General features: G+C 39.0%; 1 protein-coding gene across 3 annotated transcripts in view; it reads right to left on the bottom strand.

The window, feature by feature from the left end:
• The window catches only part of FAM91A1 (family with sequence similarity 91 member A1), a 43,133-nt gene extending 18,920 nt beyond the window's left edge, over nt 1-24,213 (bottom strand). The window contains exons 1-15 of one of the 3 annotated variants that reach the window (XM_073893181.1): nt 23,918-24,213; nt 19,171-19,255; nt 17,991-18,142; nt 16,286-16,343; nt 15,523-15,590; nt 14,862-14,975; nt 13,219-13,309; nt 12,751-12,813; nt 8,307-8,413; nt 7,769-7,807; nt 6,922-7,034; nt 6,370-6,485; nt 5,467-5,579; nt 5,048-5,134; nt 2,710-2,842 (exon numbers count right to left, since the gene is read on the bottom strand). In XM_073893181.1, coding sequence (XP_073749282.1) covers nt 2,710-2,842; nt 5,048-5,134; nt 5,467-5,579; nt 6,370-6,485; nt 6,922-7,034; nt 7,769-7,807; nt 8,307-8,413; nt 12,751-12,813; nt 13,219-13,309; nt 14,862-14,975; nt 15,523-15,590; nt 16,286-16,343; nt 17,991-18,142; nt 19,171-19,255; nt 23,918-23,989 — 1,411 coding nt within the window. In that variant the 5' untranslated portion in view covers nt 23,990-24,213. Of the gene's footprint in view, nt 1-2,709; nt 2,843-5,047; nt 5,135-5,466; nt 5,580-6,369; nt 6,488-6,921; nt 7,035-7,768; nt 7,808-8,306; nt 8,414-12,750; nt 12,814-13,218; nt 13,310-14,861; nt 14,976-15,522; nt 15,591-16,285; nt 16,344-17,990; nt 18,143-19,170; nt 19,256-23,917 lie in introns of all 3 variants that reach the window. The other 2 variants (XM_073893180.1, XM_025871077.2) reach the window with 2 other exon arrangements.
• Between the last annotated feature and the right edge of the window lie 121 nt (nt 24,214-24,334).

Here is a 24,334-nt window from a genome sequence, read left to right as displayed (position 1 = left end):
TAATAAACTGGAATACGAATGGCAGGCTACTTTTTCAATATTAAATCTTCCGAAGTTGATGTCAGGGAATAGCCCTATTCTTAAGAAATGTATCCTGAACAGTTTTGTGGAGAAAGACCATGATACGCAACTTACTCCCAAATTCTGGGTTAAAAGTAATTATACTATTCTTAAATTCTTAAAATTTTTTTTGTAAATTTAAAATATTTCCAAATAAAATGTTGATAACGGAGGAGAGAGAGTCATACAGACGTCAGGAAGAGCTTCTGTTACACACAGCCGGCCAACCAGGTGGGACAGGAGAACGAGACGCGGCTGTAAGACAGGTCTGGCTGGAGCCAGATATGAGGTTCATTTTGAAATAAAATGAGAGTTGAGCAGGTGGCTTAGGAAAAGGAGAGAAGGGGAAAAATTCTATAAAGACTAGAGAAAGGGCGCCTGGGTGGCTCAGTCGGTTAAGTGTCTACCTTCAGCTCAGGTCATGATCCCACGGTCCTGGGACTGAGCCCCGTGTCAGGCTCCCTGCTCTGCAGGGAGCCTGCTTCTCCCTCTGCCCCTCACCCTGCTCATGCACAATCTCTCTCTCGAATAAATAAATAAAATCTTTAAAAAAAAAAAAAAGACTAGAGAAATTTATGCTTGATCATATACAACAAATCAAGAACAAATTTAATAAAACTGAGAAATCACAACCATGAGTGAAAAAATGTCAGATAAAAAAAATCTTAGTGAGAAATGAAAGATCTAACTGGTACCAAAAACAGTCAACTATCAAACCAACCTCAAAAGTTAGAATAATACTTAACTACTTTCATACAGATAAGGTTGAGGTTTTTCGTTCAACTTTAACTTTTTGGTACATAGACTATTCACGGTGAAAAACAAAGTTTAGTCCAGACTACTAAGCAATAGATTGCTTATGAATGAATCAATAAAAAGTCTAAGGTTCAAGAGAAGATAATAAAAAGGGATAGAGCAAAAAAAAAAATTTATTTTCAAGAAACATGGATTTAAGTCCCATCTCTTCCACTGACTAATCATATGGCCATTATGACTAAATGGGCAGGAGACCTGACCAAGACAAACTTCGATTTCTTTACGTATAAAATGAGTTACACTTGCCTGGTCCTAGCACTAACATTCTTGGACGCCATGATGGGCAGGAAAGAATAGCATATTTCAAGACGTCTCTAACAGAGTATTTCAAATATTCTAACCCATTATCTCCCAAAGTCACTAAAAGTCCCAGTAATTTCAGAATTTTTACATACAAAGACATCTTCAAGATTGTGTTGCTCATTGCTTAGGTCACATGATCTACTCGGTAGCCAACGAATGGTTACTATTATCGAATGCTTATGAATAAGTGGTTTGGCCTCTTGGCACTTGCTGACTTAATATTCTCAGTTGTTAACTACTTATGAATAATCTCAGAAAGAGCCCCAGCATGGAATCAGTCCTAATTCTGCTAAAGTAAGACTCTGACCCTGATATGCTAGGGCTGAAGAAGCCAGTCACGAGAAACTGAGTGTGTCCAGCTTCACTCAGCTCAACTACCCAGTTGCCCTCACCTCTGCGACCACTTTTGTGAAGTGACAACTGATTCCATCCTTAAATGTTTAAATTGGGCTGAAAAGAAAGCCAGATGCTGGTGAAAGAATTAGAATGAAAATGGATATGACTCAGAAACCAATGGTTCTTGGCCAGAAAAATAGAACTTTTAAGTAAATGAAAGAATGAGTGACATTCAATGTTCTCATGGTGCTAAGAATTCACGGAGTTGCAAGATGCAGCTCTTGTGAATGAGCGAGGACTGGAGCCAAACGCTCTTCTTTTGGTGCCCAAACCATGTCATCTTTTTAAAAACATGCATTCCTGGGTGGCACTGCCCTACTCAGGACCTACCGTCCATTGAGCCAGAGTTTGGGAACCACCCCCCCGATCTATCCCACACCCAAGAGTGCACACCAGGGCAAGAGCCACATTAGGGTTCATCACAGATTAAAACTGCCACTGTCTTCTTTCTTTTACTCTTTAAAAAGTTTCTCTGTTCTCTTTTTTTTTAAAGTAAAATACTTCAGTAAATATTACAACAGCATTTCAATCAGAAGCTCCTGCTTATTCTTTTTATACAATGTAATCTTTCATTCAGGAAATGTCATGCTTCCTAAATCAACTAAATTTTGGCTTTGTTCACCCCTCAAACTGAGGCCTGTTCTAAATGCCATCCAGCCACTTAAACAAGTTAACACTCCAACCATTTTTGTAGGTACTAAGCAGATTGAGATACTACAAATGTCAGTGGCACGTAAGAAAGGAGAAAAAGTAAAATAAGAAAGAGTTGACAATCGGGTGCCTGGGCGGCTCAGTCGTTAAGCGTCTGCCTTCGGCTCAGGTCATGGTCCCAGGTCCTGGGATCCAGCCCTGCATCGGGCTCCCTGCTCAGCAGGAAGCCTGCTTCTCCCTCTCCCACTCCCCCTGCTTGTGTTCCCTCTCTCGCGTTCTCTGTCAAATAAATAAATAAAATCTTAAAAAAAAAAAAAAGAGTTGACGAGCAAAGTCACAAAACAAGCCCCTAGTTGCAAATTCGATATGCCATCTACACAAAATGCATTAAGCAATGATTAAATAAGCGAGCATGACCTGTTTAATTTCTTAGAAAGAAGTTCCATAGAGTCATGTCTTCAAAATCAAGGACATTTATCATACCATAATTGGGTTGGTCTGGCTGTGCAGTTTGCGCAACTAGATCTTTATTATGACGCAGAAACAATATTGTGTTTCTCAGAGTAAGTGCATGATCAAAATATCTCTGTGCTTCTCCTTCACCAGTGCTCTGAACCTAAACCAAGAGAAAATAAATTTTGCAATACCAGTCTCAAACCGTTCATCCTAATATATAATAGCCATATAGTACAGACATTAAGACATTATTAAGAATCAGTACACCAAAAATTTGTCCAGGCAATACTGAAACAAATCTTAACCTAAATCTCGGTTGAGTTTCCATTTGAATACATCTTTGAAGATGACAGAAATTATCCCAGTAAGTAAAACTAACAATTTTAAGCAACCAAATAATGCTAAATTAAACCATTATATATAAATTATACCTCCCACGTATGATTCAAATAGGGTGCTTAAAAAAAAAAAAAGCTAAAATCTATATTCTGCTTCATCCAGAAAAGTACTCCAATCCATGGTCACCAATTATGCTTCTAATTCTCATCACCATGTCCACAGTTCTGTATCACTGGCTGCAAGGGACAACAGAGTATGTGTTTCAACATAGCTGTTTCAACACTACTGAATATACAGCTTAAATTCATTTAAAAAGGGTTCACCGAGTCCCTATTAAGTGCTAGGTATGACCTGTATGGGATGCAGGGACAGACTAGTGGACAAAACCCCTGTGCTCACTGGCCTTACATTTTAACGCATGCTCTTCTGACACCGAGTCAGGTACTTCTTTAATATGTAAACATACATACATCCCAGAAACAACACAGGAAATGGAAAAGAAAGGTCTGTAGGGGAAAATGACTAAATTAGATTGGCATTAAAAAATAAGATCAACTGGGTACCTGGGTGGCTCAGTCACTGAAGTGTTGGCCTTCGGCTCAGGTCATGATCTTAGGGTCCCTGCTCAAGGGGGAGCCTGCTTCTCCCTCTCCCTCTGCCCCACCCCCTGTCCATGCTCTCTCTCTCTCTCTCGCTCGCTCTATCTCAAATAAAATCTTATAAAAAAATAAGATCAACCAATTAAGCTTAATCAAGACAAGGCTTCTTAAAAAATAGCTAAGAAACTATTTTTAAACAACTAAACTTCAGACTAAAACGCTTTCCCAAGAATGGCTATGTGGCACAAAAGGATACAGATATCTAAAGAATAAAGTGATCATCTAATTTGCTACACATGAAAAAAGACTAGTTGAGGTGAGAAAAATAAAAATCAGGAAAACTGAACTTAAAATGTGCTAGAAAATAAAAAATTTATTGGCAAAACATGATACACAATATATGAGAAATGGAATTAACAAGATATTAAAAGCAATGAGGGAATAATGGATATATAAAGGTAAAAATGAAAGAGACCAATTAATAGCAAGGATTATCTCAACTATAATTCTGCCTTATCAAACAGAAAATCCTATGGAGAAGGAAGAGTCAACAAATGTTATGGGTTTTTTTTTTTAAATATAAAGAGGTTGATGAAATCATCAAAAATCCTCAAAGTAGCACATGTAAGATACAGAGTTCAACACTAAAGCACGAAAGGTACAAAATTATTAGTCAAAGAAGAGATTCAGCACACAAACTATTAGCATAAACAGCAGACAACAAAAAGAAACCCACAAAAAAAAACAGGAAAAACCATGAAGGACAATCAAGATTTAGAGCTAAGGACAAGTAGGGCTATTTTCATTGGGGGGGAGGGGGGCAGGTGAGAGATGCCTAAGAGCAAATATGGCTGAAGTCTTCAAGATGCTAAAGGGGATAGTGAGAGTGGACATAAATATGGTACCCAGGGACACTGCTCCAGATTTAAGACAAGGAGAACAAAAACTTCAAATAAAACTGAAGAGGAGATCTTAAGAGAGTCATACCAAAAAAAAAAAAAAAAATCAAAAGCTATTTTAGAAGAATGTAATTTAAAAACTTACATAGACTATTTCTATACCCCATTTTTTTTTTAAATTTTACTTACTTGACACAGAGAGAGAGCTATCGAGAGAGAGCACAAGCAGGGGGTACAGCAGGCAGAGGCAGAGGGATGCAGGGCTCGATCCCAGCCGAAGACAGATGCTTAACCGAATGAGCCACCCAGGCGCTCCACCATACCCCATTTCATTAAACCAAATCATGCTAAGTGATAGCTAAGGTCCACAAACCACTTTGTAAATCACAAAATCTGTTCATCCACTCAGTATTTTTAAGTGTAAATGACCACTGCAGTTTTAAGGTGAGGAATGAGGTAGGAATAAGCAAGAATACATCAGACGGTACCAAATGCCCTGACATCCCATAATGAGCAACCCAGATTTACCTTCTCTAGTTCTATAAGAAAGCTGTCCAGAGACTCATCTGAGAGTTTGCCAACTTCAAACATTGTGACCGCATGACTTTTCAAGTTCTGGCATAAAGAAACAAAAACAAAAAAACTAAAATGGATCTTAAAACCTTATACAAGTCTATTATGAGTAAGTTCTAATTTTCTCTTTTTATAGGACACGTAACATCTTATATTTCTATTATGCTTTCCAACATAATCAAAGTTAAAGATTGAGGTGTGAGGCTAACCCTCACTAAAAAGTTACTATACTCCTCTAAGGAATACAAAACAAAGACAGTTGCATTTTGTGTTTTCAGGAATAAATCCAGTACTTAAAAAAAGGATCTCAAAGCATGAACTGTTTTACATCTAATCTTTACACACTGCCATATTTAAGCAAGAATTTGACTTACTGGTGAAAGATTTCCCATCATTAAAAAGGCAGTAAGAGTTGAGTCAAATAGAAAAGCAATACGCTTCGTATATCCTGTAGATAAACTCAAACTGCTTACACTGGCTGTGTCAGCTGGAAAAAAAGAAAAAATTGTAATTTAAAATCCAGCCAATGAAAATTATTCTTCACGTACCATTTGGACTGAGAAAGAATTGCATTTCAACTTGATTTAATACCTGAAAAGTACTAAACCTACTATAAGCAATTCTATAGTCCTAAGGGGCCTCAGTCCTACCTATCTCCACCAGAGAAAGTTAAGAAAAAATTGTTTTTAAGTACTCATTCTTGTGGTAAATTCCTTGAAAACCAGTAATAAACCAAGCCTTGGTAACTATCAGAACACTAAGACAAGCCAGCCTCTGCAGACAAGTCACTTGGCTCGGGTAAGAGCCTGGGGCAAGAACAGGAGCCCAGGCAGTGCCCCTTTCCCCCGGGCCAACATGAAACCACGTGTAGCCCCCTCTTGCACTATGCTTTGCCTCCCTTTGTGCTTAGCCCGTGCTGAGGCCTTCCCTCACCCACCAGCTGGCAAGCTCTTATTCATTCTCAGCCCAGTTATCATCTTCTCCGCGAAGGCTTCCCAAATCTCTAAGGCAACAAGAGAGCTCGTCCCCTTTGCTCCCCCCAAGCACCAAACACTTGTCACACTGTTGTGGGTTTTTGTGATTATACTGCCTTCTCTCTCCCTAGACTTAATTCTCAGAAGGAAGGTACCATATTCAAGGCCTAGCATATGGCTAAGTACTCAAAGACTGCGTATCGAATGATATCAAGAACAAAGTCGAGTTCACTCTGTGAGGGTCCGTATAGACACATGGCATAACTATACACAGACTCTAAATTAAACTGAGTAACTGCTAACCTGGATCTTCTTGACTGTTTGTATCCGTGTCAGTAGCTGATGAAGCTTCTTGTACGGGACTCCTACTTTCCCCACCATCCCATGACAGCAGCATCTTTTGTGGATCTAAAGTACTCCTATTAAATGAAGAATACATCCACGTTTTAAAAATCATACAAATTATATCTTACATAAAAATAGCTACGGAAGTCAGCACGCTAATTATGAATACCCACCCAGTCCAGTCATGTTCAAGCCCCAAACTGAAACATAGCCCCAAAATGCTCTGCCCACATACAGCAACGGTTCTTAACCAAGACCCACGGATAGGCTCCAGGGAATCTAAGAACTGTTTAAAGCTGTATGTAAAATACTCTAATGTACTTTTCTCTGGGGAAAGGGTTCTTGTTTTCATCAGATTCTAAAAACGATTCATCACACAAAAAAAGATTAAAAACCACTAATATCCAGGGTTCACCTCAACTGACAGGTTGATAAGGAAAATTTTTGAACATAAAACAATGTTTTTTTCAAAAGGAAACTCTAATATCTCATACTGAATAAATGAGTTACTTTAATCTGTTTACGGATGGAACATTCCTCCATGATGAGTGAAGCTGATCCAGATTTATTACTTGTCCCTTCTTATGGGCAAAGCCCAATCGGCAATACATTGAAACAGCATTCTGAAAGAATATAAAGGAAGTTAACATTTAAAATAAACTAGACATCAGGGCGCCTGGGTGGCTCAGTTGGTTAAGCGACTGCCTTCAGCTCGGGTCATGATCCTGGAGTCCCGGGATCGAGTCCCTCATCGGGCTCCCTGCTCGGCAGGGAGTCTGCTTCTCCCTCTGACCCTCCCCCCTCTCGTGCTCTCTCTATCTCATTCTCTCTCTCAAATAAACAAATAAAATCTTTAAAAAAAAATAAAAAATAAAAAATAAACTAGACATCAGAGTATTTGTAGAAATAAAATATTGTCATAGATTCTGCTTATAGTGAACCTCAAACGTTTCTATCCCATAACTAGAAACGGCCGGTTTTCAGTAGGCCTGCCCTTCCCCTAAGGTGTTCACAGATGTAGAAGAGACAGTGCTTCCCATCTCTGGCCTGACGCTTTGTAGGAAGCAGCGGCAGAAGGGGATGCTTTCAGTGACCTCATTACAAGACACTGATCGGGCTGCTTCCTGCACGCACAGGACCATGAGGCCGGCTTTCACTCCCTGGGGTGGAACAACCGCCTCAGGGCCCTTACCTTGCTCTCTTCTACCTCTGCAGGTACCCCCCCTTACTGTCCTCGCTCCCCTGCACAGCCAATAAGAATCTCACTGTCTCTCTTTCTCAGTAGCTTGTCAAGACAAAAGTCTGTAATAAAAGCCATTCGGTATTTATAAATAAAAGGAGTATAAAAGTCACATACCTTAACCAAGGATAAGTCTATTTCAAGGACATTTGCAAGCTAGAAAATAAAACAAAAAATTATTTCCATTCCTAGAATTATTAATATTACACAGCTGTCATAAACAAGTGAACTATAATCAGCAAAATTTTATATTATGAATAATTCAAAGGCTGAATACACTTTGAAATCAGAACTTAAACTTTCCTTATGTCTAAGATGCTTACAGTAGTATGAATCCAAACAGCGACCACATCAATAGAAGATTCTTTACACTTTAGTCTCATTTAAAATAAGAAAATGCTCATATCAATCAACAATCTACAATCCTTTTACCAAGAAATCATATAAAAAGTTATTTACCAAATTATAAGTTATTTACTAAAAAAAGTTACTATGTATATACAGAAAGTAACTTAAGAATTGTGACTTGAGTATATTAATGGTCTATGATCTACCCATGTATAGGTTTTGAAAACATTTTAACTTTATCTACTTTACACAAACTTATTTTCTAATCTTGAGGTTAAGTTCATTCATAAGACATTGTCATACTTACCTCCGCAACATTAGTATGCTCATCTATTGAAACAAATATCTTATAGAGTAGAGTTTCAAAATAATCACCTTGCACCCGATTCATTACAAAACCTTCAAGAGGAGGAACTAAAACAAAATAGACTTTCATCAGTGATATGATTTTATAAAACAAAAAAGCATAATTCAAATACCTATTCAAAAAGAGAAACCTCTACTTTAGGGACTAAATTCAGCTTTTGATTTAGTTTATCCACTCCACAGCAAGTTTTCTAAAACCCGCAAAGTTAAGGCCATATACAACCCCGTCTACACAGAGGACTCTGATAGTAGAGCACAAATCCTACAGAGTAATCCCAGGAAACTCTCAGCATTACTGAGGCAGAGGAAGTGCTGGAGGACATGAACTGGGTAGAAAGGCAAGGGGATTGGGGCTGCTTCCGAATGGGGAAGGCCACAATGGCTGTGTTTTAATGCCTCATAGACAGCAGGGGTGACTGGGCTAACGGAGAAAAGCAAAGGACACAGAACTGCTGTGCTATCTACAAAGACCAGGTGCACAGAGAGTACTGACTGCCTTTCTCCCATCATCCCCACTCCATCCTGAGAAGAGAGGAAATTCATCTGCATGACCGCCACTTTTACCAGCAATCACTAGGATCATTTGCTCTTTGGGGCTTTCTAGTCTGTGTCCTCCTCAGTGGCCTTAGTGGGAAGACGGGCAAGACCTTCTTCAGCACAGGAGGCAGCCCAGCAGTGGCTGTCCACCTGAATGGGTATTCATATTCATTTCTCTCCATCTTTTTGGTCCAGACACTCTAAACCAATTTACTAGAGCACTCTGCCTAGTTCATAATGAAGAGGCACTATGCCTTCCTTTACCATTCTCCCTGTGCAGGTTTCCCTTGAAAATATCCTGGGAAGGCAGAGTGCCTAGGCCATCAAAGGATGTGAGTAAGTATCCCCGTGTCCCCTGACCCTAATACCATCTAACTGTACCCAAAATCGAAGTTCTTCTTTACAAAGAGAAATCAGAGAAAACTGAAGTGTTCAAAATGAAGACACTGTGAAAAATCACAATGTACATTTCAGGACAGAGTATTCACTTTCCAGATCTGGCTCATGTCACTTTCTAATTTAGTGTTACCTATAGTTCCAGTCATGCAAGTACTTTTAAGGATCATAGGTTTCTCTTTAGAAATATTTTAGAAACCCCATTATTTGCTATCATTAATTCTTTTCCTACACTATCAACTGTGTGAGTAACAGCAACCGTTTACTGAGCACATACTAAGTGCCAGACTACTGCCAGGTACTTTACGTACACAATTTCGTCTAATCCTCTTAACCTCATGAGATGTTCCACACTACACCCCTATATTTTAGAGAAGAAAAAACAAGACACTTAAGAGGTTACAAATACATAAAAAAAGTATGACCTAACTCTACATGAAGAGATACCGAATAGTCTCCAATACACATTAAGTTAAAAAAACAAAGTACGAACTACAAGACACCATCTGTGTAAAACTAAGACCACACATAAAAGGATATATACACATCTATGTGCTTAGCGTACTTTTGGTAAGAAAAACAAGAAACTTAACAGTGGTCCCTGAGAGAGAAACTGGGTGGCCAGACACAGGGGTCAGAGGCAGACATTTTTATACTCTTCTATAAATTTAGAATTTTATATCCTAACTATTGCCTACTCAAAAATATGGTTAAAAAAAAACAAGCTCACATACACAGGGAGCGGACCGGTGGGTTGCCAGAAGTGGGAGTTAAGTGAAATGGGTAAAAGGAGTAAAAAGGTATAAACTTCCAATTATAAAATAAGTAAGTCCTGGCGGGGGCGCCTGGGTGGCTCAGTTGGTGAAGCGGCTGCCTTCGGCTCAGGTCATGATCCCGGAGTCCTGGGATGGAACCCCACATCGGGCTCCTGGCTCAGCGGGGAGCCTGCAGCTCCCTCTCCCTCTGCCTGCCGCTCCCCCTGCTCATGCTCTCTCTCTGTGTCTCAAATGAATAAATAAAATCTTAAAAAAATAAACAAAATAAAAATATGTAAGTCCTGGGAGTGTAACTTACAGCATAGCAACTATAGTTAATAATGCCACACTGCATATCTGAAAAGTGGCTAAAAGAGTAGATCTTAAAAGTTCTCATTGCAAGAAAAATATTTTCTGCGAACTCTGTGTGGTGATGGATGTTATTAACTAGACTTGTTGTGGTCCTCATTTCACAATACATACAATTATCAACACCACAGTTTATATCTGAAACTAACACAGTGGATGTCGGTTATAACTCTAAAAAATAACAAAATAAAAATTTTAAAGATGTCAATAAAAATAAATAAATATAAAGAAAAAAGACCTGGAAATAGCCAAGGAAGTTATGAAAAAAAAAACCTCACAAGGAAGTCCTGGCCATAATATTAAAAGTTACTTTAAGTCACTATAATGAAACAACACAGTATAAAAATAAAAATAAATCAGTGAAGAAAAAAGGATATCAGAATTAGATCCAATGCAGAGGCAAATTCAATGCATGACAAAAGTTACGCTTCCACTCCATGGTCATTAGTTACTGAAAAAGCCATCCTAGCATTTATCCAAAGGTTATTGGTTTTCCAAACAGAAGAAAACCAAGTTGGGCCCTTGTTTCACCTCAAATACAAAAATAAGTTCCAGCTACAGGTTGGATTTGTATGACAGAAGTTTTTAAGAAGTTTTTATATATATCCTGAAAGTAGTCTATTCAAGTGTAACAGAAATCTAGAAGCTATAAAGGAGAGACATAAACTGAGTAAGTATACAGTGTGATGCATGACGGACTAAATATGTTTTACCAACAGACCCCTTCGTGACCATTCTCTTCCAAATACTTCCCTCCTCCAGTTTATTTGTTCCACCATCATAGTGCTTGTTTTGTTGAAACACAGCTGAAATGCTTTCTCTGAAATCAACTTCAGGTGTCTTCTGTGCTAAATTTGATGGCCTCCATGATGTCAAACTTCTTTCCTTTCACAGGTTATTCCAAATCGGGGAACATCTCATGTTCCATGGTGACGAGGACGTTATAGTCAGCACTTATAAAAGCATGAGTCTGTCTGTACCACCAAAAATTGCTAGACACTAAAAAGCCTGGCAGAACATATCTCTGTAACAGAGTAGCCATCCACTTTGCCTTTCTCTGACCCCACCTTTCAGATGCACTTAGTGCTAATGTGAGGCAATGTTCAAACACTCAGTCAACGGGGACTGAAAGGAACTAATCAAAAACCAATCTTTCTAGGTGATTTTCAAATGAGTCAACATCAGTTTATCAATGAGAGTAAAGACTATAATAATGCATAATGCATTCCTATTTTCCTACAGTGACAGGAAACCATTACCAGCCCTGTCCTCCAGAAATCATTTCCTTGTCAAAACCTTTCCAACTGTAAAACTAGTATTTTATTTGTTATAGTAGCAATTAGACAAACCAGAATTAGTATTTCATTACTTTTTGGCTGTCTTTCCAAACTTAAAATAGAAATCATGTATGCACATGGTTCAAGATCCATTATTAAAGAATCACAAATAAATGTCAGGACACACTATAGCATGATAACCTGTCAGGATTCAACACTGATATGAGAGAGTATTTTTGTCATGAGCCCCTATCATCACTCAGTAGTTAAGAGCAAAGTCATTCCCTGGAAATTTTTGACATTTTATATTTGATTACACAAATATTAAATATCTTAGTATGATAAAAGATACCAATGAACAAGAACAAGAGCTGAAAGATAAGCCAGAAAACATACTTGTAACACATAACCTAAATATAATAAGTGCTACAAACTGGTAAGAAATCTAACCTAGAGGAGAAAAGCTCCACTGTGTTCAACGATGTTAACCACATCACTACTACAGCAAAAAAATTATAAGCAACCTAAATAACCAGCAATAGGGGAATGTTTTAATAAAACTGATAACAACCACAAGGAAATACACAAGGGCTTTAATATCGGTTTAACTTGGGGAATGGGTGAAGGAGGAAGGGAGGAATAGATAAAGACAAAAAAGACAACAGTGACACGAAAAAATAAGACAGGCCCATGGGGTGAAAATATCAGAGATGATAGGACTGAACATCTGTAAAACCAGTTACGCACTGAACACAGACAAAAAGGACACAAATCCATAAAATCACTGAATTGATTCAGGATGTGAGAAATTTATTTCAGACTTCCATTATTTTAACATCGCATGGACAACAACATGAAGATAAAAACAAGGAATTTAAGTAAAACACACTGCAATGTGTTACAACATAACAAAGGAGAAATGTCTTTCTTTGAAAAATTCTAGTATCATAGATCTTAGAATGATATGTATCTAATTTATTAGGGTGACATATGCAATGCCCAACACCTAGTAACCGCTCAAAAACAGTGGAAAATATAAGCACATACTTACCTGCTATACAACTGTCATCAGATATTGGTACATCCAGATAAATAAATCCTTTGTTATATAAGCCTACAGAAGCAAAAGTACTTGTTTTAGATGGAATACTAAACAACAGTAAATATAAAATAAAACAAAACAGATTCCTGATTTTCTGTAAAGATTCTTACAACTGAATGCTAGGTGAAGGAGAAAAAAAGTAAACAGAAGAGGAAAAGAAAGTTTTCAAATCTGTTTTCTTCGTATGCTCAGAACTACAAAAATTTCCTTACGACTCATTTGTATAAACTTCTAGTGTATGTGAATAACTGAATAACAGCCACACTGGGAAACAATGGACTAAAGTCACAGTTCAAACAATAACATGCCTTAGGAAACAGTACTATGTGTATCTAATTGATAAAAATTGCTATTGATTGTTGATGGTTTAAAACAAGTTTTTATGTTGACAAAAGACCATTTCTACTAACCACTTACTATGTACTACATTGTAATCTAGTGATCCAGAGAGCTGAGGGCCCGCATCGATGATCTTATCAATAGCACATTTCTCAGGCAAAGTGCATATCTAAGAAAAGCAAAATATTTTCAATTAAGTTCGATCCAAATTAATTTATAAGTCTCCTGAAATCTTCATGTTTAAATCAATGATTATTATGATTATATATTATTACATTTTATATTGTATGTTATCCATGATTATATTATGTGTCATTAACTAAATGTACCACATATATTTTTCTTTTATCACTCTCGAATTCAAAGGAAAAAGCTATGTACATAACCGTCAATTAAGGTACCATAATATGCTACCAACAGAATGGAGGACAAAGTAATTATAAGTACCAATATTTGCTGTTAAGTATTAAGTGTTACCTAATAAATACTAATATTTAACCATCTTCTCTGAATGGGAATCAGATACATTTGCTGACTCTGAATCTCTCAGAGCAGAAGTTTATTCAGACCCCACATGGGTATCATCAGTGACAGGAAGTTCGCTATCTTATGACACAGTCTGACAGCTCTGTTAGGAAGTTCCTACACTGAAGCAAAATTTCTAAGCCTTCCGCTCACGGGATTTAATCTGTCTTCCGAAGTAAAATAAAATGCAAACTAAAAAAAAGTCCCCATGCTCACTTTCATTCCTTCAACCACACAGAGACGTGACCTGGTCTCTGGGCCGGCTGGTCACTGCTCCACCCCTTTTCCTCTAAATCAGCATTTCTTCTACCTCGCAAAGGCTTATCTCCAATGTGGTCTGACCACTGGGACTATCATTTCCCTTGATCCTGGCCCTCTGCCCCATCAAAGCACCTCCCTCTTTGGTACAGTACTTCAGCAGAGCAACTAGGAGCACCACTCCCATAGCAAACTGCCTGAGGTTAAAATCCTGGACCTTTACCACCACTGTGACTTGAACCATTACTTCATTTCTCTGTGCTCACTTGCCTCATATGTGAAATGGAATACAAGACACACCCTGGGGGCTGTTATGAGAATCAAATGAGACAATATAAAAGGTGCGGGGAAGAGAGCCTGGTGCACCTAACATGCAGCAAGTGCTCCAGAAGTGCCGGCCAGTATCATGGCTGCTAGCTGCAGCATCACATCACTTGAGATGAAACTTCTATCTAATCGAAGTCCCCAGATTACTGTACATGAACCAAGTCAAGTCTCCCTCATTATTTTATTTTTAAAGATGTACTTATTTGAGAGAGAGAGAGAGAGAGAGAGAGAGAGAGAACGTGCATGCATGCACACATAAGGGGGAGAGGGGCAAAGGAAGAGAGAGAATCTCAAGCAGACTCTCTGCTGAGTGTGGAGCCTGATGTAGGACTCAATCTCACAACCCTGAGATCATGACCTGTGCCGAAATCATGAGTTGGACGCTTAACCGATGGAGCCACCCAGGTGCACCTCCCTCATTATTAAAGAGTAAATTCAAAACCCACCAATATTCTAACCTACTATGGTCATTTAAAATTTTGAACCTATGCTTAATTTTCTTCAGGAAAACCAAATAGTGTTACTTTTAGAAAAATTAGAGAACTATAATTAAAAATTGTAAGATAATTTAAAAAATAAAAATCCTATGTTTAATTTCTGAAGGTATCCACCTTTATGTCATCTTCTGTGATATATCCAGCCTGCACCACCCACCACGCCTCTATGGCAATCTCCACCGGCTTCACGGGTAGAAGATCACGAGCTGTTTTCCTTCGGAAAAATTTCTGCAATGGTACAAACATTTGAGATTTGCAATCAACCTGAAATCACTACTTTTAATGATCATAGTATAAGACTGTTTCTCATAGGCTAAATAAATCTTTTTAAATTCTGCTTCAAAATCTGAAGAATTTTAGATAATACTGAATAAAGAAAGTCATTCTTCAATTATTTCAAAGTAAATTACTTCAAAACACTAATCATCAAGTCTGGATCTAAATCCAGAAACTCAAAGGAAATCTAAGAGGTAAAAATGAATTTGGAGACTGTGTCCTTATTTCACCCATCCAGTGAATGCTGGGAGTGGAATGAGCAAGTAAAAAGACCAACAAAGTTAATTTTTAAAAAGAAATGTTTTATTCCTTAAATATTTTAATTCAATAATCGCACATGCATAGCCTAGAGCCTACGGAGGAGTTGTTTTGGATTATTTCTGTATGAAGCATATTTCTTGATCAAAGAAATTACAATTCATTATTTCTCCCACTTAAAACAATCAGAACGCGTGATAACAAGGAAGAAACGAGAAAGGGAGGGCAACAACTAACTTACTTTTGATGACCGACACTGATTCATCAGATCAATGTACTGGTTTCTTCCTATGCCAAGAAGCCTTAGACCTGAAAGAAAGAGCCTTTCCTTTAAAAACATTTAATGTATCTCAATATCAGTACACCCAGGTCTTTTAGGAAAAAACCCTTGGCTTCTGTTCATCTCTGATGACTGATTAACAATCAATATTAAATTAAAAGGAATTCTTCAAACGAATAAAAGAAAACCAAACTGGGAAAGATGAACTCAAGTTGACACCTCTGACAATGTCACATGGGAAAATCTTTAAAAAGCAGAAACCCTCCCCAATATTGGGAAGTCAAAGTGTACTTCTCAGCAAAAGTTTCTCCTTAGACAAGAGAACGGTGTCACATGTCAAATATATACTTCCTTAAGATAAGCATAATAAAGCAAATTATATTAGTAACAACTGTGTATCATGCTGCAAAACCATCGTGTACAAATTTTCTTCCCTTGTTTGGTACACAACACAGCCCAAGTATTAGAAGGAACTTCAGCTTCTAGAAATATATAGACTAGTCTCTTTTTTCTCATTTTACCCCCAAAATATTCCTCCCTTAGACATTTAGACTAGACCTTATACTTGACTTGCATCACCTGATAAAATTCCTACCAACAGTGCTGCTTGCTGTTCCCAGGCTTCAAGCACTTTAGGTTAAAGACACACATGACAATACAAACAACGGCATGCATGCACAAAGACAGACTCTAACCGTTACCTTCAGCATAATTAAATACTTACAGTCAGCAGCAGTAAAATTGGGCAATGAATCATAACTTTTCTCACTGTTCATAATGTCCTTTCAAAAAGAAAACAATTAAAAATTCTAAATGCAAAATGTCCTTAGATAAATAACACGTGAATAAATATGTATTGCGATAGCCAAACAGAATAATAACAATTATTGTCCGAAGCACTGAGATTAAAGTGTGCAACCTAACGCATGCATGCCACATTGTGGTACTTGCTACATGGTCCCAACCTAGTAACTGATGATCAGACCTTCAGGTCAGGGTTTCTCACAGCACTCTCCGTGAATCCCAAACATCTGCCCTGTAACTTTCTGCCCTCTGGAAGCAAAGCAAGGAACACCTCTTTTAGAGCTCCAGGTTCCTGCGTCTCCACCCCTCATGCCTGATCCTAGATTCATGCCCTACAAGAGGGGCATGATGTATCACGGTTCCGTCAACAGGCATCTGAGACACGCACTACCAACAAAGACTGTAACCACTTAGTCATCTTTGCTCCTATGAGACCCAACCACCAGCACCGTTGAACTCAGCATCCAGCTTCTTCCATTCCCATCTGTTCCTCCAGTAACAAACCAACTGTTTACTGTGGGCATAGGGCCTATTTTCAACCCAGGAGCTACACCCAATGGTATAAGAACAGAAACCAGAGAGCAGCAACCACATGGATGTAACAAAGCTGGTGAAGGGGGAAAAAACCTTCCCCTATTATCTCTCCTAAACCTTGTGGTCAATACCGGCAAAATAATCAAAGAGACTGCCACAATTATTCTACTTACTGATTAGCTGCCACCTTCATTCTGCTGCCCTGGCTAGGGAAAAGGGACTGACAGAAACCAGGGCTGTCAGGCCTTGAGCTTTACGCTAATCTTTCTGCCCAAACAGGGACACAGAGATGCGGGAGACACAGGACGGCCTAAGTGCTTGTGAAGAAGGGGCTCAGGGAGAAAAGCAAAGGGAGCTCCTGCAAAGGAAGCCACGTCAGAAAGTGATGCCACTGTTCCTGCACGCTCCCAACTCCTTCAGCTCTAGGCCCCCTGCTCTGGAAGCGGCAAGTGGGCCCAAAACAGCAGTGCTCGAATAAAGTTAAGTAGCAGCTGAGTACTAGAAAAACACTGCCAACCTTCACACACAGCTCACTTAGAAACAGTATACTTAAAGTTACTCGACACAGGCCTAAAAACCGCCTTTGGAAAAACACTAACACCCAAAAGTTAATAAAAATGGCAAGGAATTAGCAGCCAGAACTACAGATCTGTTTCTCTTTTTCTAACACACATGTGTTGAATGTTGGGTTTATAATCATTTATTCGTTCTCTAGTCAGAGAACAGTTAAACTTAAGCATTAAGTTTCTCTGAACGTAATGTTCAATTCTGTCACCCACATCTTCAACCTTACTCATGTGTTAAAAAGCCGTCGGTTTTATGGAGACTCTGCTAACATACATGACTGACTAATGCCACAAGAGCATGGAAGAAAAACGGGTACCTTTCCACCGTGAAAGCCTGGACAACAACAACTCCCTGTACAGTGTGGATGACACAGTTAGCTTATAACCAACACTCCCTTTTCCACTGTAAACTCAGAAACAATGCCCACTGGGGCTGAGAAGGGCACAGCCGGTCATTATTGGCTTCGTCATTGACGACACCTAGTCCCGTCCCATTCCCAATGGCCCACGTACACGTAAACTCACCTCCATGATCCCAGTATAATATGAAAACGGTGTTATCCTCAGGCCCTTTACCATTATATCTGACAGATGGTAAGGGTACAGCATGAGATGATCACGACTGTACTTTAGTAATTCCTCATAGTATTTGCGTTCATCTTTCTTGACATGTTTAACTGGGGAAAGAGAAATTTTCCACTATCAGGTGTCTTACAGTTACATATAATTATAAATGCAGTAAGAACTACTTTACAAACCAACATTAATTAAAAATAAAAGCACAGTAGTTGGAAGAGAACAAACAAAACGATCTAAGTTGGAACAAAGAAACAATTATGCCACAAAAAAAACAGACTTCAGGGTACACAAGCGGAATCTGTAACAGGACAGATAAGTAGGGAAAGAATTCTTACCAAATCAGAAAGCCAAGAAAACAATCGTGGAATGTCCTCTCCAAAAGATGCAAAACGCAAGCTAGAATTCATCAAATCCCTTACTATATTACAAGAGAGTCAAACTGAATGGTAGTTTTCAATGAATCAAGCCTATTTCAAAAAATCATTTGAGAGTTTTTGTTTTTTAAATGTAAAAAGGCCTCTGACTTCCATGAAATACATTTAAATAAAAAAACTATCTCTGAACTACTGTGCTTAAACTGATAGTAACACATGGACAGGAAGACTAGCAGGGCAAGAGAACAGACTAATCAGTCATCTGACAGATAAAATGCAAATACATTTAAAGAGAAAGCTAAAAAAAAAACCACAGAACCAACTATGCTTAAAACGTGTTCTAATTATTACAGAGTTTTCATTAAACTTATATTTGGAAAATTTATGGGAAAAAACCCCACAAAATTCAAAATCAAAAACTACTAAAAACTAATGTACTTCTTCTTTTCTGGCTTATTTTCTCACCTAAAGTGAGAAAAGTACATCTGAATTGAGATTAATATTCTATAGGTAAAATGAATCTACAAATGATACTCCGAAAAAAAAAATAATTTGAATCAGATTTAGAAAGAAAAATCTACTTGCTAATACAAATTGTTGTTAGGTGGGATGGCTCAGTACAGAGCTTCTTAAATGTCTATATGGAATAATTTCAGTACTATGAAATATGCATTGAAAAGATAGGACAGAGTAATGAAAACGGTAAACAGCAATAGTCGTTTCCACCTTGATGTAAAAATGTCTCTACTTACCTAAGTTGTTTCTATATCGTAATTGATTGCGGATACTGTACAGGACAACCTGCTTTTCATATTCCCTCTGTGAATTTCCAAGACTCTAAAAAACAAAAGTACTTTTTCCTCATACAGTTTCAAAACCATGCCCCCTAATTTTATCCTAATACCTCTAATTTCCAGAACAAAGAATATTTTCTTAAATGTTATTATACTAATTTTCATGCTATAATATTGAGCAAAAATTCAGTGTGTTCATTTTCAATTTGCCTTTCTAAAAGGACTTACTGAAATTACCTAAAGTATTTAATATCAAATAAAAGAGCAATCTGAGAGCATAACTTCATTAAGTGAACAAAAAACTAAGTTCTACTTAAAAAGATTTCCTTCTTGACTGTTCCTAATTTTTGTACGTTGAATGGATGGATGGATGGATGGATGAATGGATGGTTTCTTGCACTTACATTTTTTTTTTAATTTCAGAGCAACAACTAAAGACAGATCTCTGTCTGCTAATTATTTACATCTGAGAGGACTATGATTATTAAAAATTAACACTTCTGGAGAATGTACATTTCAGATGTACGTCTAAATGATGACTTTTTTTTAAGATTTATTTATTTATTTGAGAGAGTACGAACACACATGCAAGTATGGGGAGGAGAAGGTGAGGGAGAGCCCCAATAAGATGACTTCTTAAAAACATCAGCTCCTTATGGTTTTGTTAAAAAACATATAGACAGTTTTAGAATTCTGATACATTTTTTAATTAGCAAAAACCTTTCTAGCTGTGCTTTGGTGTTTTAAATTCAAAACTGGGCTCTCATAAAAGCAAAGAAGAAGTATGTCTGATTATAGGCAACATTATATTCAATGTGCAGCCATAAACTGAATTTAACATGACTGCTCTCCCCCTTCTAATTACTAGGCATGATCTTTCCAACATGCTGTAATATAAAATTAGACATCTTAGGAAACTAATGGCAGAAAGATCAGAGGATTCAGTTATTATACCTCCTACTCACAGGTCTGAAAGGCAAGGTAAATGTTCGTACACATACTCTCACCGAAGGCAATCTTCACAAGACAGGTAAGACTCACACTTGAATAAACTGGCACATAACCGGACCCACTGGTGGGATATATTTTAACAAAAAAGTGATGATGTGAGAAAACGAAAATCTTTCTTCCTGCATCTGAATTAATTAGTCTGTTACAGGTTAAACTATGACCCACACTACTGCCAGAATATATGTGCTTTTATTTTTTTCATCCATTTTAACATTTCCAGTGGTTAGGAGCGAAGTTCATCATAGAGAAACTACTCTATCCTCTATGCAGCACCAAAGCCTGGGTCAGTAGCCAAGATGTTGAGGGGAATTAATATATTGGGCTTGCTGTAAAACTTGTAAAGGGTTTTCTCTAGCTTTGCTGCCAGATAAGTCTCTTTCTCAAGGAACACAATACACACACGCACGCACACGATTTTGCTAGAACCTGAGCAACTTCCACACTTGAGGTTTTGCTCTTCTGTTTTAAAATAAATCTCTTACTTTATCCCAACTAACCTCATGCCTGGGAACTCCAGAACAAAAAGTATAATCAAGCCACTCATACAAAATATAAGAGCCTGTTATGTGTAAGCCAGTTAGAGAATGCAACGTCTAAACATCTAAGCCTTTGTGCCAGGAATTAAGTAATGACTGGCCCTGATCAATCAATACATATGTGTCCCCGCAAATATCTAAAAACTGTCTTAGTTGATTTTGTTCTTCACTACCCATATACATAAAATATAATTGCTTTGTTCACAAAGATTCTTTGGCTGCTCTCCCACTCCTACCCCAAATTTCCCACCATTCACATTTTGAAACACTGTTACCACTACAGGAGGCAAACTAAAAGAAGGGTCATTTTACTCTGGGAGGAGCTGACCCTTCAGAAATACTGACCAGGTCTGACAAATGAAGCAGAGCTACATATAAAAGGCACTATAACAGATGCAGATACACAGGTGCTGGCTGTGAAACACCCACTGTGCATCAGATTAAGCTAACAGCAGAACGAATTTTTTTCTAAAGACTTTGCTCCTACAAACCCCAATCACAGCCCCCCACAAAAAAGATACGCACAATTTTTTAACTGACCTTTCTTAGATGATACAGAACCTCATCATGAGACTTTCCTTAAAATAACTATGAACTGTTTTTGAATAATGAATACATACAGAAAAACCTTGAAATAATGGCCTCATCTACAACTTTTAATGTATTTTTTTAAAGTCTTGCATAGCCCATATCACATAAAAACATTTCATCTCACCCAATAAAAGCTACTGGTTTTACGTACATTTTGTAAAAATCTGAAATCCCCTTCCCGCTTTATACTTCTAAAAAAAAATCTGAATTCACCTTCCCCCAGTTTTCAGAAGTGGCAAATGAGTCATTTCCAAATTAAAGTCATCAAAGCTTACTGGAAACTCTATCAAAGTATTTAATATCTGTAATGGCAAAAAACAAATTCTTTCCATACAAGAACTATTTCCCACTTTTAAAGTGACTGAGCTTTAGTCCTGGAAAAATACCTCTGACTGATACCATCACTCATTCGCTCCAAAAATATTTACTAAAAGCCAACCATGTGATAGGTGCTCAGAATACAAAAGCAAAACAAGTAATGTAAGCAGCAAATGCAACACAGTGGGGTTAAGTGCTATGGATGAGAAACAGTGCTGCGGAGGGTCAGGTTCCCCAGATGTAGAAGGTCAGGGAGACCTTCCTGGAGGAGTTCTGACATTCAAGAAGCTACAAGTAATCTATAGGAGACAGGCAGTACAGGACTGAAATGGCCTTTTAGAAATCTCACCCCAGTGTAGTGTGAGGAATGAATGTGAGGGAGTCCTACACTGAGGAAGAGAGACCAGATAGAAAGCTGATGTAGCAACTGAAGGTTGGAGCTTGACCTGGGCAAAGAGTAGGAAGGCTAGATAAAGTGCAAGGAGGTAACTTGTACAGATGGGTTTTCCAAAAAACAAGTGGAAGCTTATCCTAAGCTAAAACAGCTATTTTTTAAGTGATCTTACCAAAACAAATTTTAATTTAATGTCACATTCCTACCTAATTATAATACTGATCTGTGATTATTTTTAATAGTCTTGACTAAGTATTAGATATGCTTTTGCCAATACTGAGATCAATTATTCATGCTTAACATAATTGAATCATCCACCTTTCTTCCATTATGCTACATTTATTTTTGTGAAAGGAAAAGTAGAGAAAAGATGGAAACCAAGAAAAGGGCTGTTGGGTCTTCCAGTTGTCTTTGGATACGCCACAAAACCCTAAAGCACAAAAGTACCAAAGCCCTCATTCAAGCTTAACAAGAGAAACTTACTCTTTCAAGTTTAGAGCTTTGTCCCTCCAAGTCAAGATAAATGTCACATGGGCAGCCACTGACAACCAAGAATTCTTAGTTCCTTTATCTTTCTACTTTCTTGTTTGTTGGGTATCTTACAGTGAAAGCACTTTCCTTGCCACGTGATGCAACGCCAGAACCTTAAATGATTCATTTCCCAGTACTACGCCCCCATGCTGAGTGAGGAAGCAAACTAATAACCCTATACCATTACCACCACCATCCCAAATTTTCCAAATATAGCTGCCCAGCACCAATGGAAAACAGAATTTCACTCTCAACCAAGTAGAAAGGGAGGAACTTGAAGATCAATCTATGGCCAGAGAAAACAGCGCCTTATATGCAGCATGTATCACTATCTTCATAAGATTCAACACCACCTGCCATATTCAGTACTTGTTCATTTACTTGTTTACTGTCTTTCTTTACTAAAATGTAAGCTCCATGAAGGCAGGGTCTCTATTTTGTTGACTTGTGCAAACTACAAGCACCTAGAACAAGGCATAGCATGCAGGTGTTCAACTAATATTTGTTGAGCAATTGAGTAAAAATGACACTCAAGCAGTTGAGAATTAACCCTCAAGAAAAAAACAAAAACTCCCGTCACTCTCTTGTTGAAACATCTCTGGTAAACCTATCCTGCCTAGAGGATACAGTCCAACCATCAAAGTAGGAAAGCCCCTTCAAAATCTGGCCCTGCCTGCTTTTCCAGCCTTACCTGCTACCAACCAACCTCCACTCACTCACAAAATCCCACCTCCAAACACCAATATACCCACACCTCCACCTGCCGTGATACTAAGTTGCTAGCTACTCTCAACACTCTCTTTCACTCGTCCAAGCCCTTAAAATAACTCTCCCTCTCCCCGGAAAATCTTACTCCCTTTTTATCTCTCATTCGTCCTTTAAGGCCCAATTTCAATGCCTCCTCCACACGGGCTCCAGACACTCCCCGGACAATTTCTTACTCCTCTGTGTGCCCACATATACTACAATGCAAGTACATGTGAGCGGCTATCATCCTGTAACGTATTCATTTGTTTCTCGTCTATTCCCCACCATCCTGAAGTTCTGGAGGTCAAGCGCCGTGTTAAATAGGTTTCGCAAGCACCTGGTTTTAAACGAGGCTACGGGCAAAGGTGCCAAGCGAGTCCATCCCATTTAGCAACGGCCCCATCCTGCCCCTGTGACCCCAGAGCCGTCCCCTTCGAACCCCTGACCTGCGGGACGATTTCCCAGAGACCGCGGCGGGGGAAGGGCAGGAGTCAGCCGCCAGTGGCGGCGCCGGCCCCGCGGGCAAGGTGAGCAGGTGATGGCAGGGCGGAGCCCCGACCCCAGGTTCCGGCCGTACCTGCCTCACGTTGGCCGGCAACTTGCTCCAGGGGTAGTTGTGCCGGATGTGGAACTCCACGTCTATGTTCATGATGCCGGGAGCCCGGCAACGGCCGTGACCACAGCTGGAACGACGCCTCCCGCTTGCCCGCCCTCGGCCTATCGGGGAGCCCGCGGGAGGCCCCGCGCCTCACACTGCGGAAGGCCGGGGCTGCCCCATGGCCAGGGCTCCCGACAGCTCGGCGCTGCCGGGCCACGGGGCACAGGAGCAGCCGAGATCCGGTAAGGAGCGCCTCTGCAGCTTCAAGTTTCTTCCTAGTTTCGGCCCGCCGGAAATGGCTTTGGGCTTGCGTCACTTCCGCCCGCTGGCGCGAGGCTGGAGGGGCGGGACACCGACTGGCCTCCTGCCCGGCCCCCAGAGTGTAGGGGGCGGGGC

Source organism: Callorhinus ursinus, unplaced genomic scaffold (assembly GCF_003265705.2).
Source record: "Callorhinus ursinus isolate GAN/ISIS: 27379988/994484 unplaced genomic scaffold, GSC_fseal_2.0 scaffold5, whole genome shotgun sequence".
Lineage (NCBI taxonomy): Eukaryota > Metazoa > Chordata > Mammalia > Carnivora > Otariidae > Callorhinus > Callorhinus ursinus.
This window is presented reverse-complemented; position numbering and strand designations above follow the sequence as displayed.